The sequence below is a fragment of the Cryptomeria japonica genome, chromosome 5, assembly GCF_030272615.1.
Source record: "Cryptomeria japonica chromosome 5, Sugi_1.0, whole genome shotgun sequence".
Taxonomy (NCBI): domain Eukaryota; kingdom Viridiplantae; phylum Streptophyta; class Pinopsida; order Cupressales; family Cupressaceae; genus Cryptomeria; species Cryptomeria japonica.
Genome location: NC_081409.1, coordinates 65,987,697 through 66,005,842, shown reverse-complemented (window position 1 = coordinate 66,005,842; position 18,146 = coordinate 65,987,697). Strand labels below are relative to the sequence as shown.

The window sequence follows — 18,146 nt, the reverse complement described above, 5'->3', positions numbered from 1 at the left end:
ACTAGATTTGAAAATAGAAGAATGGTTTGACAACAAACTAGACTTGAAAAAAGAAGCCTTATTCAGACAATCACCCTCCTTTCTTCTACTATCCTGATCAGTTATATTGTGCCTACTTCAGAGGAACTATCTTCATGGTACAAATTTCGTTTAAGAAGCCAGTGAGTTAAATATATGTGTTTTACCAGTTGGACATCTTTGATCGCAATCCATGTTCAGTAGGTACAGTGCTACTACTATTTTATTCTTCATTCTTGGAACATAAAAAAAATTCCTTTTGTCTTCTTGTCAATCCAGAAGTTCCTTTGTCTTCTTGTCAATCCAATGAAAGGTACAGTTGTGTGGAAAGTGATTTTGATGAAATATTCGACAGAGCTGAGTGTACAGAACTTTGATTTATTCATCACAAATTTCTCAGAAAATAAAATTACTGAAAATCCATAAGAGATGTCTATGGCAAAAGCTGCCAAATGTTTGTCTTCTTCAAAGCTAAAGATAAACAAAATTAATAAATTAAATCAATCTGTCTGTCTACAGCAATTTGTTTCTTCATTCTGCACAAAGCTTCAAGCTTTTATTTGTTGTGTCCATTAACAACCTTCCCACATGGTTCAAGGAATGTTGCCTATTCTCCCTTTTGCTCAAAAACTCTCTAGCACTATCTAGTAACCCCGGAATCCTTAACGGATCTATGCTTAACCTTCAATTGAGTATTAAGCACATATTAGTACAAATAGTGAAAATGTGGTCATAGATACATTATTTGCAGGAAAATGGGGAGGTTAAGGCAACCAAGACCCGTAGCCTTGAAAATACATGATTTATGCTGACAAAAAAAACTAGACACATAAATATATACTGCATTGCTTCTCAGACTCTGAGAACTAATACTAAGTCAAAACATTCTTCCCTCCTTGTGTGCTATTCTTCTACTTATCATATTGGCAAGACCTTGCCAGTGATGTAACCTTCATCAGCTTGGTTGAATCAAGAGTGATGTTGCACTGAACGTATTTGCGGAATTTAGGCTTTACAAGCTTCCCCAAAACATAAGCCCTTGCCCTGATTGAAAAAGCTAAATCCAGTGGAATGTCCCCATTTGCATCTGAGTTAGTCAAAGTTGCACCACCTCCATATAAAGGAACTTTGTTACCGTGCAACACCACATTTACCGTTCGGCGGCTCTTCTTTGGCTGATAAAATTCGTTCACCTGCATAAAACAATAAAATTTTCACTTCATTGAATCTAGTTACAGAAAAACAGTGTTAAACACTAAGTAAAATCAACAGACTGGTTTTTACCTGGCCCGATGCAACTGCTAGCTGATAGTACATCAGATCCAATGGTGTGGAAGTCACATGCATTCCAAAGAAAGTAGCAGGGTTGTAGAAGGAGAGTCTTAAAGTTGAGTTTATGGAAATCATCTTGGTGGGCACTCCAGTTGCGTCTGAGCCCGCAGAAATGTAGAAATCATTGAACGTAATACTCTGCATTTTCAATGGAATGCCATTAGGATCTCATTCTCAATCACTAACATGCATATCAAAGTGTCTCATATAAAAGCCATCTTCAAATTCTGCAAATGCATATCTACATAAAATACATGGCAAACAAAGGCACAATCCTTGTGTTAATCCCCAACCCAGAAAGAATACATTGCTCAGCATGTTTCTAGCATGCAAATGAACACTATTCTGAATCTCCGGTAAGGTCATTGATATTTTGAAATCAGAAACAAAGTTGCATTGATAGAGAACTGGAATATATGCGCAGAACTATCATAAACCATTGATAAATGAACTACAATAGGACTCATGCATGAGCGGTACTAATATAAAGTGAGAAAAGTAGCTAAAGAACAAGATTGAAATATCAAGCAGGTCAAAGTGTCGAACAGAGTGCATACAATTCCTCTTAAAGCTAGAGATGATGCAACAAAGACAGTATCTTCGTTACATATTTACAAAGGTTACTCCTGTGTTTGAAGGGTTAATCTCCTTCCATGGCAGATCCAACATTCCTAGAGTTATAGGATCTACAACTTTCTGGCTCTCATCACCATAATATTGATATTAATGTACCAATATCTAACAAAATCTCAAAGCCCTGGAAAACCTAGCCATTAAAATTCTGCAGCCCTAATCATCAGAAAATAGACATTGATCTGATACTGGCATTAATCTACTTTTGAAATCAAGCACAAAATTATACGAAAACAAAATAAAATGGGCGATCATGTACTGACACTAATATCACTGCAATAGGCTCTAGCAAAAGCACGAGATTGGGCAGACACCGTAAAAAACAAAATGCTTAACACAGGACGATACAACAGAAGCCGCAACATAGCCATATATTTAGACGGATTATTACTCTGTTACAAGAAAAATCTTCCGCAGAATACACATGCCTTTAAAATTTATACAATCTACACCCTGCAGCCTCCTGGCCATAATATCTATATTGATCTCTTCATTAATCTCAATCCCTTAAAGAACTAAAAATTTGTTCTGTATAGTCCTACAGACAAGTAAGCAATAACGTTTACAACTTCATAGAAATCTAAAGACCTGACAATACGATTATACTATATAAATCCTACCACGAAAATTTATAAGGCATGGGCTATATACTCATCTGAATTCTTCAAAATGCCTGTTAGCTGCAGACAGATTCTGCCTTACAGATAGAGATAGTTTTACATCAATCAAACTATCCCATAAATTCATATAATCCAGAGCTTAAGAAAAAAATCTGCTCTGTACATCATAAGTAAAGACCTGATCTCAACTCCATGATTTTTCCCTTATGTTTTACCTCGATGAATACATCCACAGGTAGACGACCTGATGTCTTCCCTGAACCCAAGAAACTAAACACCCTAGAGACAAATTACAAACCATCCAAGAGGCTATTTCTTTGCATGCATCCAACATAGTCCAGAATTTCTTTACACCTGTGCCTAACATTGCCTACATACCAAACCCATTAAGAGATTCTATCTTACAGCCAAAGACCTAACCTATAACATATTCAAACTATACATGAACTACATGAATCTCAATCCCAAGATTCAATGACGATAAGCAGGTTATTGACTAACCTAAACTTTAGTTTTGCATTGATTTGAAATGTAGAAAAATTGCTATGGATCTAACATAAACCCAAGAATTAAAAAGAAAAAGAAAATAGTCGCGATCTTTGCAATATTTCCTATGATCTTAACAAGAACATAACGATCTTCCAGGGTACCTTCACTGTAACTTCTGGCTTGAAGGATCTACTGGCGCCCCACAGGATGAGAGAAAACACAGTAAAAAGCGCTGCAAAACAGAGTATGAAAAGAAGTACATAACAACGCCTGGGCCATTTCTTCTCTTCGGACTCATCAAACTCCCCCTCTTCTTCAATGGCACTGAATTGATTCCATCCCTTTCCTTTCCCATGGCGGCCATCATGAGGCTGTACCTTCCTAGAGCCAGGCTTCAATGACCCAGAAAACCTGCTTGTTGATGACTCCCTGGAATGCCTTCCAAGTGATGAACTTGAATGTGGGGGTGACCCCATGGGGCTGAGTATGGGAGTAGACTGAAAGGACATCTTCTCCCCATCGTGAGAATCCCTTGAAGGGCTCTGCACATAGTAAACTGGTCTCCTAGGTGATCTGGTAGGAGATGAAGGTGCCAAGCTGGTCACCTCAGAGTCTGATTTTGCATGCATATGCATTTTCGGGTACCCTCAGAAACAACAATCCAAGATCTCTGCTTTCGCTACAGGTAATATATATATCAATCCCCCCACTCAATCCAATGCTGAATAGACGCTGTCAAACTCTTATACCAGAGCTGCAACTAGGTTACACAAGGAACATAAATAAGATATCAAATCCCAAAATGAATTGCAACTATTGTTTAAATGACCAAATCACCCTCAGATCTGTTCATATCACACTTGCATTTCAGCTTATGACCAATACATCAACCCCAACCTCAAAATCTCTAACCAGTCCAGATGCTTATAGCACGATCAATGATTGTCACTCGTTATAATGGGTATCACTGAATCCTGCTATCAATCTCAGAAACACAGTCAATCCTGCTATCAAGCTCAGAAACACAGTCAATCCTGCTATCAAGCTCAAAAATACAGCCAGATAACAAATTGAAAATGACAGATCTGTTTTGACTTAACACCTTTCAGCTTCCTAAAACAAAAAATCCCCTCTCTCTCGCTCACAAAACTCCGCCAAGCTCTATCAGATCTCAGCACCAAATTGCAAAAAATTCTTTAGACATGCACCCAAGTCTCTGATCAAAGACCTCAACCGGCAGCCCACCAAGATTCTCCACTCAACAAAGATACCCAAAACCTCGTATATTTTATTCAATATTTGGAGGACCCAAAATATTTTTCCAGCATTTAACATACACCCAACCAAATTTAATCACCGCCCACTGCAACCTACAACTGTTGATGTTGCCAGCAAATACAACTGTAATTTGTTCTTTGTTTATATGTTATTGGGTACAGTCAGCTACTTAATATTTCCAATGGTGTACAGCTTGCATTGAATGTGAATTTGAAAGAAAATGAAAGCTTGTAGTCTTTCGATCTTCCTTCACGCCTTGGATTAAGGCGCCCACACGTTTAAGCTCCCCCATTCCAGTTGTACGCTGGGATTAGTCTTGGGCCAATAAAATCTCTCGTAAGTTAGTCACGAAGAACGTGTACATCTGTCGGTCACATGCTTTGCAATCTGTCGTGCATTATGGCTTAATATGAGTGGATTTATGGTATGTTTTTAATTATTAAATAAAGTTAGAGAGGTTTGGAGAGTATTTACTCTTCTTTTTTTTAAAATATGATTTCAATCTATTTTAAAATGGTTTTGAATTTTGGCATTTAGAAAATTTTGATTTAAAGAATTTTTTAGTTATTTAATTTTATAAATAAATTACAAGTTATTTAATTTAAAAAAATTAATTAATTGTAAGTTTATTTCAATAAAGATTTTTTAAATATAATGTCTAATGTTTTTACTTCTTCATAGATTTATTGAAACATATACTCTTAATTCTTAATAGAAAGATTCTAGTCTAAGACTCATATAATTAAATCAATTCTATAAATTTAATATAAAACCTTCCAAAAACAATTGAATTTGTGCTCTTGAAAAAGAGCTCACAAAACCAAATCCCACAAGGGGGTTGCTTCTGTCCATTACCAATAAAAAAAAACAATTGAATTGTTTTTTTATTTAACTTTAAAAATATTATCTTTTTGTTGTTTAATATGTAAAATTGGGATGACAAACTTTTTATAAATAATTAGTAAGTTTAAAGGAATCTAGGCTTTAATCACAACTTTAAATCACATTGCCACTATTACAAGGGACAAAGTTATGGTTTGGTTGCCAACATTGATTCTTTCAAATTTGTTCATATGGAAAAGTGAAGTTTCTAATGGTAAAATTGTTCCTCTTCAATATATATAAGTAATAAATATTTCAATCTTTAAAATTTTAGGTTAATTTTATATTTAAATTATCTTTTTTTAAATTATAGTGATACACGAGTTTTTTAAAAGTGGAATTGTTAAATTTTAAATTCTTTATAGAAATAAACAAGAGGATTTTTTTTCTTTTTTTATTGAAATCTAAAGATTTATTACCATGCCCCAACTTAAGAACAACTTAAAAAAAGAGATGCACGTGAAATATTCAACATCAACATGCATGCTTGAAGAAATTAAGCCAAACCCTTCTCTATATGAGAATGAAGTACCATATGTCCTAATGGTTGTTTTTATGAGCAACTTTTCTATTTTTGAGTAGAGTCGAATTGATTATTAAGTGTCCAAATTTTTTGAGTCTAGAATGATTGCGTGTATGCCTCGTTCCTTAACTTGAGTTAAACTCAAGGGCCACATAGTAATACTTGTTCTAGAAAATAGAAGGAAGGGGAAGCAAAGAAGTAGAGGAATTTGAATGAACAGTGCCACCATTTTTATTACTAGACTCTCTCACACCCAACTTGGCAAGCAAGGGATAATGAATAGTCATCATTAGGGAGGATCAAACAACATTGACATGGCAAGAAAGGGAAGGAGGAATTTTTTTTTGCTATATCTATTTGTAATATAGGTTTATTTAATTACCTATCTTCAAGAGTGAATTAAGGGGAGGAGAAGGAGAGGACATATCAAAATTATTTCAAGACTCTAACACAATCCTTTTAACTAGTAAATTCAATTAGAATGTGTCCTTCCATTAATTAGTCTATATAGGATGTTTGGTTTACCCAAAGGGTAATCCATAATAACATGCCCTACTTCAAAAGCATCTTTTGCACCTATAAACAATAATTTCATAATCGAGGATTTACTTCTAAATAACTTGGAGCCATATTTTATTAGATAAGACTTTTGAAATTTTCCTAACTCCACCTAAATCTTGAGTGAAGAGAGTGAATCGACCCTTCAATCATTAGGTCTAAAGAAAATGATGACTTTGATACTCATACAAACTTGATAGAATTGCCACATTTATGAAGTTTCTTCTTTCTATGTTTGCATTGCAAGTGCTTTTTTGGAGCTTGATGAAGCAAATATCAGTTGATCATTGAGTCTAGAGCATCTACAAAAGTTAGTTTAGCCTTTTAATTTGTCCAAATTGGACATTAGAGGCTAGTTCTACAAAGACAAATTTGGAGGATAGCTATATATTTTAAGTCAAATATAACTCTACCATCACACTTAAAAGACCCAAGAACCCAAAGATCAATATTATTTTCATTAAATTTTTACAACACTTTGCCTCAAGCCATTAGAGAAAATTTCACCACTCTCAATTTGTATGGATTGTACCATAACAAATATTCTCTATGCAAGAAAAGCATTCTTGGTGTTAGCAATTTTAGTGCTAGTGTAAGCAAATATGAATGATAGAAGAAAATTATTTATATTTAAAAATAAATAAAAATTATTTAGTATGCAACAAGGTACTTGTTGCACCCTACATAGAGCTAATAGTAGGGTATGGATCCTTGTAGGGGCTCTACATGGTAGCACAACCAATAATAAGATGGTGGTGGCCATTGGCCTTTCCACCACTAGCTATATCAATTAGTATTGATAGCAACAACACCTACTTCTCTCATTAACATAGGTATCAATCCCTATATTCCCACCTAGAAAATAGAATTCGATAATGAAAACACCCAAGCTGATAACTAGTTTTTTGTGGTATGAGGTAATTTCCCAATGCATATAAACAATTTTTCAAAAATAAGCCTTTTTTGGGACAATTTGGTAGTTTCAACCTCCTAATAGGATATTTCACCGAAGAGCATATTATATCATGTGGTGTTTGTTGACATCACCACTATGTCGTGTGACTGTGGTGGTTCTTCATCCAAAAACCCATTGCTTCATCAGTTGTATTCTCACAGTTGTTGTTAATTTCTTATTTTGGGATTTCTCGGGGTTCCATTCAAGCTCATATGGTAAAAAAAATTGGTGCATTTTTTAAACGTGCATATTTTGTGTACTTATAGTGATGCAATCTGATTGATCTTGTTCTATCACAAAATTGCATTTTTAGTTTGTGGCCAAAATTGGCATCTTTATACATCAAGATCAAGACCACTTTATTGAATTTTTAGTCATAGCTATAATTGCACTGTGTATAAAGTTTTAGATCATATATTTCTAATGGGATCATTCATTAAGTGAATTTGGGGGTGGGGGTTAGTCTCGTGATTCTATATTTTCTTTTGTTGAATTGAGTCTCTTGATTGGTCTATTATGTGACAAAAATTTAGGAGATAATCATGGGTATCAAAATACATCTTTCTACAATCAAATTGGATAGATAGAACTATATGTCATTTCGAGCTAGAATCCTAACATATTTTAGGTGGCTCCATCTTTTTCTCTATATTATGGACTTGTTCTAAAAACCACATTCTTTTTTGAATTGTATGAAAGAACATGAATGAATATATGATAGGATTGATTAGTTGTTATGTCAATATCAATAACTAGATTGCCAGGTCACTTGCATTGAGTTCTTGAGTAACATTTGGACCAAATTTTGGGAGATGATTAGAGACACAATCTCCATTTTTAGAGGATCTTCTTGTATCTTGTCTTGTACCTCTTAATATTTTTCAACCATATGATCATAAAAAATACGATTCTTGATTATTTAAAAGAGATTGAATGACGTATAGACTCCTCTTGATGATAATTCTCCTAATGTAGAGAATTTCCATTAAGACTTCACATTCTATGACTCCTAATCCAAATTTAGAGAGTCCATCTTCTTTATCTATGAGTTAGCATCTTGATATTTAGGAGTCATGTACATTCCAACAGTGATAGATGATGTTGATGTCTATTTTTTCAATGTACAACTTAATACAATTTTGAGTATTATACCCCTCTTGAAAGGAAATTGAATCTCAATAAATCAAAAAATAACTAACTTGAGGTTCTCTATGTTAGGTCTTAACTATACAAAGATAACTATGTGCCCAATGTGTATTTTGTTGTTTTCACAATGGGCCTTATACTTACTAGATAGAAACTTAACGAGGGTTTGAATATGATATGTGTGAAGTATAGAAATATTGAGTTAATCTTCAAATTTGAGATTTGAAAAATACTCTTGATCATTTGAACTGATAATAAGCTTGAGGTTGTTCCTAAACTAATGTATGATTTAAAACAAACTTCAAAAGACGGAGTGATAAAAGGAAGGGTTGAAAAATCCTTTTAAAAACTATAGTAATGATCTTGTGCTACAAATAAATATTTTGATTATGAAGGTAGGTCACATATGTAGTCAACTTCTTCATTTGTTCAAACAATTATTTAATCTCATCTTTCTCCTCATGAGCCTCTATGTGTGAAGCCTCTATAGTTTACAAATACAATGGTGGTTGTGAAGCAAGAACTTATGAATAGGTTTCCCCATATGAACTACCATAATCTATGTAGTTATTGGCATTGGGCTGCGAACATGGATATGATGGGTCAAAGCTTGGTTTGGCTCCAAGAGTGTCAATGTGATTCATAGGACCAACCCTATACTATGCTAGTTCAAAATTAACTTTAACCACTTTAACATAAGCTTTAGTTAAGCTAGTGTTGAATGGGCTCTCATAACAAAGAAAGTGACATCAAATTGTCTAACACTAAGAAACAATCTTGCATTTCTACAATATTACCAATGTTGTACAAGTGTTCAAGGAAGGTATAAGACTTATGAAACCTATTGAAATCAAAGGTGTTGGTAATTTTATTATCTTGCCGCCTAATTTAAAAAATTATCTATAAAGATTAGTTAGTTCGATTGGATTCCTAAACATCCCCCAAAAAGACATTCTTTAGATGATCCTAAGAGGAGATGGATTATGTGGGAAACTATATGATCTGGTAAGATGTCTCCTTAGGAAATTAATAGGGAAATAGTCAACATGATACATCCTCATATTGAATTTGCCAATTATACAATGTGTCCTCAAATATCTTTATATGTTCTTTACCAGTCCTATTGGGTTCATTAACATGAAATTTTGAGCAAATTATTAAGGCTTGTTGGCATGCCATAGTAGGTGTTAAACTAGATAGCGAAATGATTGTTTGCAAACCAAGTCATTTGAGGAGGAGGGTTTGCTAAAAGAATCGAAAACTTTCCAAAAGAACTTGTATTGATTGTGCATGACTATGGCAGGAAACTCCCTTGTCTTTCCTAGTTTTTTTTTATATCAACTAAAAATAAATATTTATCAACTGAAGTAGATCTAGTGACGATTTTTCTATTTATAATTTCTAGCTTGTCTTAGATTTGTGCCCCCCTTCTAGGACCAATTTATTGATGTGTATTTTTGCATGCACAATGTAGATAAGATACTAAGTATACTATCCCTCTTGAAAGGAAAATAGATCTTGATAAATAAATAAATAACTACCCCAAGGTTCTTTATATCAGGTCTTGACTATGCAATGATAACTAAATGAGTAATGTGTATTGTGTTGTTTTCACAAGAGGCCTTAAACTTACTAGTTGAAACATAATGAGGGTTTAAATATGATATCCATGAAGCATAAAAATCTTAAGTGAATCTTCATATTTGAGATCTAAACAGTCTTTGATCATTTGATTTGATAATAAAACCGATGTCTCATCATCTTCTATGAGGTCACATTCAAAATTTGTTGTTCTTTCTCACCTATAAATTTGTTAAGATTTATAATTAGCTTTGAGACCTTTGAGTAGCATTTGAAGGTGGCTTCATTAACTTTGGATCTAATTTTGCATCTATTTCCACTAGATTCTAGATTGCCACACTTTTTTGATAGTTCTGATACTTAATATAAGTACAGATCCAATAGCCAACAAGATGAGAGGTGGGGGGTGAATCATATAAACTTAATCTTCCATAAAAACATCAAATTCAACCTCGGTAACATATATATCAGTAATATAACCAAAACTGTCAAACATGCAAACTCAAAAGCATATAAACATCATAAACCTCATAACACCAGATTTAACGTGGAAACCCAAATAGGGAAAAACCACTGTGGGATTTCGAACCCACTAAGAAATATACTCTTCTAGAGTATGCTCAGTTAAAAGCAAATCCTGTTAAAGATTACAAACACATTGCTAGATGTGACCCGGTTAAGGGATTTCCCTCAGATCTGTTAGGATCTTCACCTTGTTAGAAGTGACCTTGTTAAAGGATTTCAAACACTCAATCAGAATGTCACCTTGCTAGAGGGTTTTACAAATAAGACTGTTAAGTCCACTCGGTTAAGAGATTTTCTGTCACTTTCACAAAATAACAGTAATAAAATCTATCTGCAACTTCACATCTAAAATGCTAAAGAAGTTTCCTATTTGTTCAATACAATCTAGACATAGAACTAATCTTGTCTATCTGTTGGGCTTCTATACTTTGTTATTCAAACAGGTCTTCAGGCTTCTGTGCTTGGTAATCACTATGTAGGATCCTTGTGCATACACTTGCCCGCATACCTTGTTTATCAACAGTTTCCTATTTATAAACAATTAGGTAACCACTTAATCTCTTTGATTACATTTCCCATGATCAATCATAGCCATCAGATCTTCAATCTTGTCTAGGTTCAATGCATCTTTCGATCTGAAAATGTTTTACCCTACCTTGGAACTTGCATACATTTCTTGGAACTTGTGCCAAGGTATTGCGGTTCAATCTGCGTTGTAGATCTTCATGCCAACTTTCCATTGCCTTAGATTCATTAACAAACTTCATCCACGGCTCACCAATCATTTAATCAGTTCCAGCTCATCAGCTTCCTTCATTAAATAACGCATGCAAACATTTAATGCATTTTGTTATAGCTCAGTTACAACTCGGTAGTAACTCAATGAATACTAAACTTCACTTGGTAGACATTCTGCCTTCATTAACCGATAGCGATAACCTTAGGGTTTACCGACTAGGTTCCTTGCTTGGTAACATAGTATAGTATTAACCTTCATAATTTAAAACATATGTATGATGTTAAAACAATATAAACATCATGATCTCATCATTGTCTGACTCGGTAGTAGTTGCCCATTGAATACCTTATTCATCCCCTTATTCATCATATTCTTTCTTGTGTCTTTTACCGACATCTTTATACTCTTTTAAATCACACTTCTCAAGATATGGCAACATCATACTGAATTAGAAAATCAATTTCTTGACATCAATGACAAAATAATAATATCAAGACAGTAAACATCTTTAATCAGTTATATCCATAATCATCAACAACCTTCTCAATATCCTTATGAAATGCCAACAATCTTTCATTGTCTGTTATAATGCAATATTGCCAACAATCTCCCCATTTGGCATTGATGGCAAAACCAATTGATTTGACCTTTAAAAGATTCGGATTGCTATGATTCTGAAATGTTGAAATGCTGAAATACTCTCCCCCATACATTAGACTTCTCCTCTTTTCTTCAGTCTTCTTTCCAATCTTCAGTCAGTCTGCTCTCAGTCTTCTCTCCTGATATTAGTCTTCTCCCCCTTTGACAACAATGCCAAAAAGTAAAGAACTAAAACATAATTTCTTTCTGTATGAAGTGATTTCCTGCTGTTGTGTAGCAATTGAGTCTCGGTCAGAGCATTTTGTCTTTAATTCATGTTCCATGTATTGTTTCCTGTAATAATTCCTGTACACCTTTAGAAAACATCCTAAAGTGTGTAATGCAGCATCAACTCCTAAAAGATATTCAATAGAGTCATCAGATTGATGCTTTCACCGAACTTGGTCAGTGAGTAGAAGATAGGGGTAGGACCCCTAACTTACTTCTGAGATATTCAAAAGTGTCCCTTGGTAGTGGCTTGGTAAAGATATCTGCTATTTGTTCCTTTGTGCTAACATACTCCAACACCACTTTCTTCTCTTGAGCTTCTTCTCTAAGATAATGATATTTGATAGAGATGTGCTTTGTCTTAGAGTGCATAATAGGGTTTTTTGAAATATTAATGGCACTAGTATTGTCACAGAATATAGTTACTGGCTCAATAACTTTCTCATTTATACCTTCCAACAGTTGTTTGATCCATGCAATGTTGGTACAATTCAGTGTTGCAGCAACGTATTCAGCTTCTGCAGTTGACTGTGAAACACATCCTTATTTCTTGCTAAGCCAACTCACTAGTTTTTCTCCTAAAAAGAAAGCTCCTCCACTTGTGCTTTTTCTGTCATCAATGTTGCCTGCCCAATCAGCATCAGTATAAATGTTTAAATCAAAATCATTTCCTTTCTGATATACTAAGCCATAATCCTTAGTGCCTTTCAAGTATCTAAAAATTCTTTTGATTGTTGTCATGTGTGTTTCCTTAGGATCTGCAGATAATCTTGCAACTATACCTACTCCATGTGCTATGTCTGGTCTGCTGTGAACAACATATTGTAGCTTTCCAATTATGGATCGGTAAAGTGTCTCATCAATAGATGCAGATTCATCATTCTTTGATAATTTACAATTGGTAGTCATAGGAGTACTTACTGGTTTTGAATCCTCCATTCCAAATTTCTTCAAGATTTCCTTTATGTACTTGGATTGAGTAATGAAAATCTCATTTTTCATTTGCAGTATCTGTAAACCTATAAAATACTTTATCTCACCAATTAATGACATCTCAAATTCTTTGCTCATTTCATTTCCAAAGTTCTTGCATAAAGAGTCATTTCCACAAAATATAATATCACCAACAAATATGGCTGAGATCAGTATTCCATTTTCATCATTCTTCATGTACATGTTGTTGTTCTCACTTGTCCTTATAAAACCAATCTTAATCAAATAAGAGTGCAATCTTTCATACCATGCTTTAGGTGCTTGTTTCAAACCATATAAAGCTTTGTTCAATTTACATACCTGATCTTTATTTTTGTATTCAACAAATCCTTCAGGTTGTTCAATAAAAACTTCTTCTTCTAATATTCCATTCAGAATTGCAGATTTGACATCCATTTGATATACCTTGTGTAAAGCGGAAAAAATTGAACCCTAGTTGTTCTCCCCTCCCCAACTCCTAGGAGAGAGAAGGGAGAGTCACTAGGGTTGATGGTTTTCACTTAGGGGAGACTTTACATTCAAAAGAGGGGTTGAAACCCACAAGATCCAATCCCACGCAATGCAAGATTGGATTCTAAATAAGTTTCAAGGGTCAAGACATCAAGGATACCCTCTTTTGTAAAGAAATGTGGAAAGAATGATTGAACTAGGAATGCATGTAAAGTAGGAAAGATTCGCTTATAAACAGAGATAGGGATACAAGATGAAGCTACGAACCTGGAATTAGCAGTAAAATGTCGAGACAGTGTTGTTCTGCAAATTTGAGCGAAAGTTGACGGGACGATGGCGCCCGGCGTGCACACGGTCCTCCGAAAAATCCGCGAAACGAAGGGGGATCTGTTCGTCTCTGCACAAGGATTCCAGATCTTCAATTACAGCCGCATACCTGCAACCTACACACAGATAAGAGAGGACGATTTGGGGGGTTAGGGATTAGGGGTTTGCCTTTAGGTCAAACCCCGGTTTTGGAATTAACCAAGAAATGAGAATGCTGTAAATGTAAATGTTTGTAATGTAAACAAGTACTGATACCTTGTTGTAAGAATGTTTGTATTCTTACATGCGAAGGTGTAAATGTTGTTGTATGTTGTATGTTGTATGTGATCTCCTCTTCAATGGTTGAATCCTTGTCTTGAATGCAACACTTAGCCTTGAATGGAGACTTAAAATGCTCAATTGCTTGAAGGAATGCTTGAATGCTTGAATGCTTGAATATCGTTTCCGCCTTTTTTCCCTCTTACCAAAATGGGAGAGGAAATGTAGTTTATATACTTGTCAATTAGGGCTGATAGACTAATTTTCCCGACCTTAGGCCGACCAGGAAATATTATTTTCCAATTTGCAAACATAAAGACCCGAGACCCAAAAGAGACCGGGCCCAAAATAGGGCCAGGGACCAGGGCGCTGGGCGCCATGGTCTTGGGGGACCAGGGCGCTGGGCGCCCTAGTCCTAAAGGACCAGGGCGCTAGGCGCCATGGTCCCACCTCCCGAGACAGCAGGGTGCAAGGAGGGATCAGGCCAGGGTGCTGAGAAATGTAGTTTTTGGTGTCATGAACAAGTTTCAGGGTCTCCATTCAGGTTCCGTGTTGCATCGCCATCATGAAGACCAAAATGCAGTCGAAATTGCAAGTGTCGCAATTTTAGGATGCTACACCTTGAAATTTTTGAAAGCAGCATAGGCCAACAATGTTCTTACTCCTTCCAGTCTAGCAGCAGGTGCAAAAGTTTCACCATAATCAATTCCTTCTTCTTGAGCATAACCTTTGCAAACTAGTCTTGCTTTGTTTTGAATGACCTCTCCTTTTTCATTTAGCTTGTTTCTGAAAATCCACTTTGTACCGATTACATTTTTGTCCTTTGGTCTTGGGATTAGTGTCCATGTGTCATTCTTCTTGATTTGATCAATCTCTTATGTCATAGCATTTATCCCATCTTTACTATTAAATGTCTCTTTCACTATTCTCGGTTCAAGTTCAGATATAAAACATGTGTTTTGTCTCAGTTTATTCCTTGTCATCACTGGATCATCCTTATCTCCTATAATCTGACTTGGTGCATGATGTCTTCTGACATACTTGGCTAATATAGGCTCGGTAGGCTCTGTATGATCTTCTTTATCACTCGGTAACTGGATATTCTCTTCATTTTCTTCAACAGTCTTCTCAGTAAGACTTCTCGGTTGAACATAGACAAATTCATCATAGTCTTCTGGTTCCTTGGAATTTCCTTCATCATTTCTTTCTGCAAAGTCATCAATTTTCACATTTACACTTTCTACTATTTTGTTAGATGATTTGATCAGACATTTAAATGCTTTGCTCCTAGAAGAATAACCTAGAAATGTTCCTTCTTCACTTTTCTGATCAAACTTGCCATTTCTATCATCTTTGTGAACATAGCATCTACTTCTAAACATTTTAAAATAACTTACATTAGGTTTCTTATCATACCAGATTTCATATGGTGTCTTCAAAGTACCTTTCTTCAATTGAACTCGGTTCAAGGTGTAAACTGTTGTGCTTATTGCTTCTCTCCAAAATGTTTGTGGCACCTTCTTTTCAATCATTAGTGTTCTAGCACAATCCACAATAGATCTGTTTCTTCTCTCAGCTATTCCATTCTGTTGTGGAGTTCTCGGTGCAGAGACTTGTCTTTTAATACCATGATCATTGCAAAATAAGTTGAACTCATCAAATGTGAACTCTCCTCCTCTATTTGATCTAAGACATTTCAGTTGTCTTCCTGTTTCATTTTCAACTCTTGCCTTGTACCATTTAAACATTTGAAAAGCTTCTAATTTTTCTTTTAAAAACATTACTGACATCATCCTTGAATAGTCATCCACAAATAATATGAAATATTTATCACCATAATAACTTTGAACTTTCATAGGACCACAAAGATCAGTGTGCACTAGATCTAAAATTCCCTTAGAAGTGTAAGACTTACTTGTAAAGCTTGATCTTGTCATCTTACCCATCTGGCATCCTTGACACATAGCATTCTCAGGTTTTTCAAGACTCGATAGACCTCTTACTCGGTGCTTCTTGCTTATTTTGATCAAATTATCAAAATTGACATGACAAAACCTTTTATGCCATAACCAGGTATCATCTATCTTTGCATACAAACACTTGTTACAAGTTGAGTCAAGGTGAAATGTGTTACCTTTTGTTTGTGTCTCGGTAGCAGCTAACTTTCCATTATTGTCATGAACTTTGACAATTCCTTTCTGAAATTCTATTCGGTAACCTGTGTTGTTTAGCTATGCTACACTCAACAAATTGTATTTCAGACCTTCAACCCAATAAACATCATTGCATCTTGCATTGTCAAGAAGTGTTATAGATCCTTTACCTTTCACCTGACATGGTGCATCATTACCAAATCTAACATAGCCTCCGTCATAATCTTCTAATATAACAAACTTGTGTTTATCTCTTGTCATATGATGTGAGCATCCACTATCTATAATCCAAGAATCATTAGTGTTTATGTGAGCTATTAGGGCTTTTTATTCATACCTTTCTTCATCTGATCCATCTTTGATAGCCACATAAACTACTTCCTCTGTATCTGTCTCATCTGATTTATCATCATTGGATTCCTCATCAGCTATTAAGCATGTCTTTCTATCTCTTCTTTTGAAGTCTCGGTGTCCTCTGTAATGATTATCTTTCTGTCTGTTATCTCGGTAATCTCTCTTTTCAATAAAATCTTTGTCAAGACAGTTAGAAGCCATATGACCTATCTTGTCACAATTGAAACATTTCAAAGGTAGTTTTCCTTTATACTTACCTTTGCCTCTCGGTAACCTTTTGGCTAGTAGTGCTTCAAACTCTTCTTTCTTTCTGATTTCCTCATACAATTTGTGTACTTCTTCCATGTTCTTACAAAATCTTTCACTTGCTCCACTGTGATCTCCTTCAGAGTACTTATACTTTCTTTCATTGTAATCATTAGATTTATCAAGATGAAAAGAACTAAATGTTGATTCAACTTTATTTACTGAAGATCCACTATTATCAAAATTACTTAACTCAAATGCATGTAGCTTACCAATAGTAGCATCTAAAGAAACTGGCATATTAGGTACATACCTTAATTCATTGATTGCAGAGACTCGGATTGCATAAGCTAGTAGAAGGGTTCTCAACAACTTACTTGTTATATCATTTTCTTCAATAGTTCCACCTGCTCCTTTGATTTGATTGACAATCTCCTTTAGTCTTGTACTGTACTGAGTTATGTTCTCACCTTCATTCATCCTCAAAGATTCAAGTTGCCCTCTTAAACTATCTACTTTTTCTCTTTGAACTTGTTCATCTCCTCCATATATTGATATGAACTTATCCCACATTGCCTTTGCATCATTGCAGCCTTCTAGGTCATTAAACTCTGAATCGGTCAATGCAGATGTTATTTCAATCATTGCTTGAATATGTTCTTGCTTTGCCTTTATCTCTTCCATAGTCAATGGATAGGTGCTCGATGTAACAAAATCATTCTCCAGATAGTATACAACATATTCTCCAACTCCGGATAGATGTAGCTTCATCCTTTTCTGCCATGTAGAGAAACTTGACTTGTTCAGCTTCGGTGCATCCCTCTTATACATCTTTGGATCTTTAACTCAAGTGCCTTTAAACTTTTCCTTTCGAAGTCCAAAGCTTTGATACCAATTGATAGTTCTGATACTTAATATAAGTACAAATCCAATAGCCAACAAGATGAGAGTGGGGGGGGGGGGGGGGTGAATCATACAAACTTAATCTTCCATAAAAACATCAGATTCAACCTTGGTAACATATATATCAGTAATATAACCAAAACTGTCAAATATGCAAACTCAAAAGCATATAAACATCATAAACCTCATAACACCAGATTTAACGTGGAAACCCAAATAGGGAAAAACCACTGTGGGATTTCGAACCCACTAAGAAATATACTCTTCTAGAGTATGCTCGATTAAAAGCAAATCCTGTTAAAGATTACAAACACAT

The 18,146-nt window shown here is 35.0% G+C and overlaps 1 protein-coding gene across 1 annotated transcript; it reads right to left on the bottom strand.

Annotated features, from left to right (window-relative positions):
• Window positions 1-490: 490 nt before the first annotated feature.
• Window positions 491-4,616, bottom strand: LOC131032696 (uncharacterized). The gene is made up of 3 exons (XM_057963734.2): window positions 3,254-4,616; window positions 1,303-1,488; window positions 491-1,211 (listed from the first exon to the last, which is right to left on the bottom strand). The coding sequence occupies exons 1-3, from the start codon at window positions 3,725-3,727 to the stop codon at window positions 930-932; spliced, it is 942 nt and encodes a 313-aa protein (XP_057819717.1). The 5' UTR covers window positions 3,728-4,616; the 3' UTR covers window positions 491-929.
• Window positions 4,617-18,146: the final 13,530 nt, after the last annotated feature.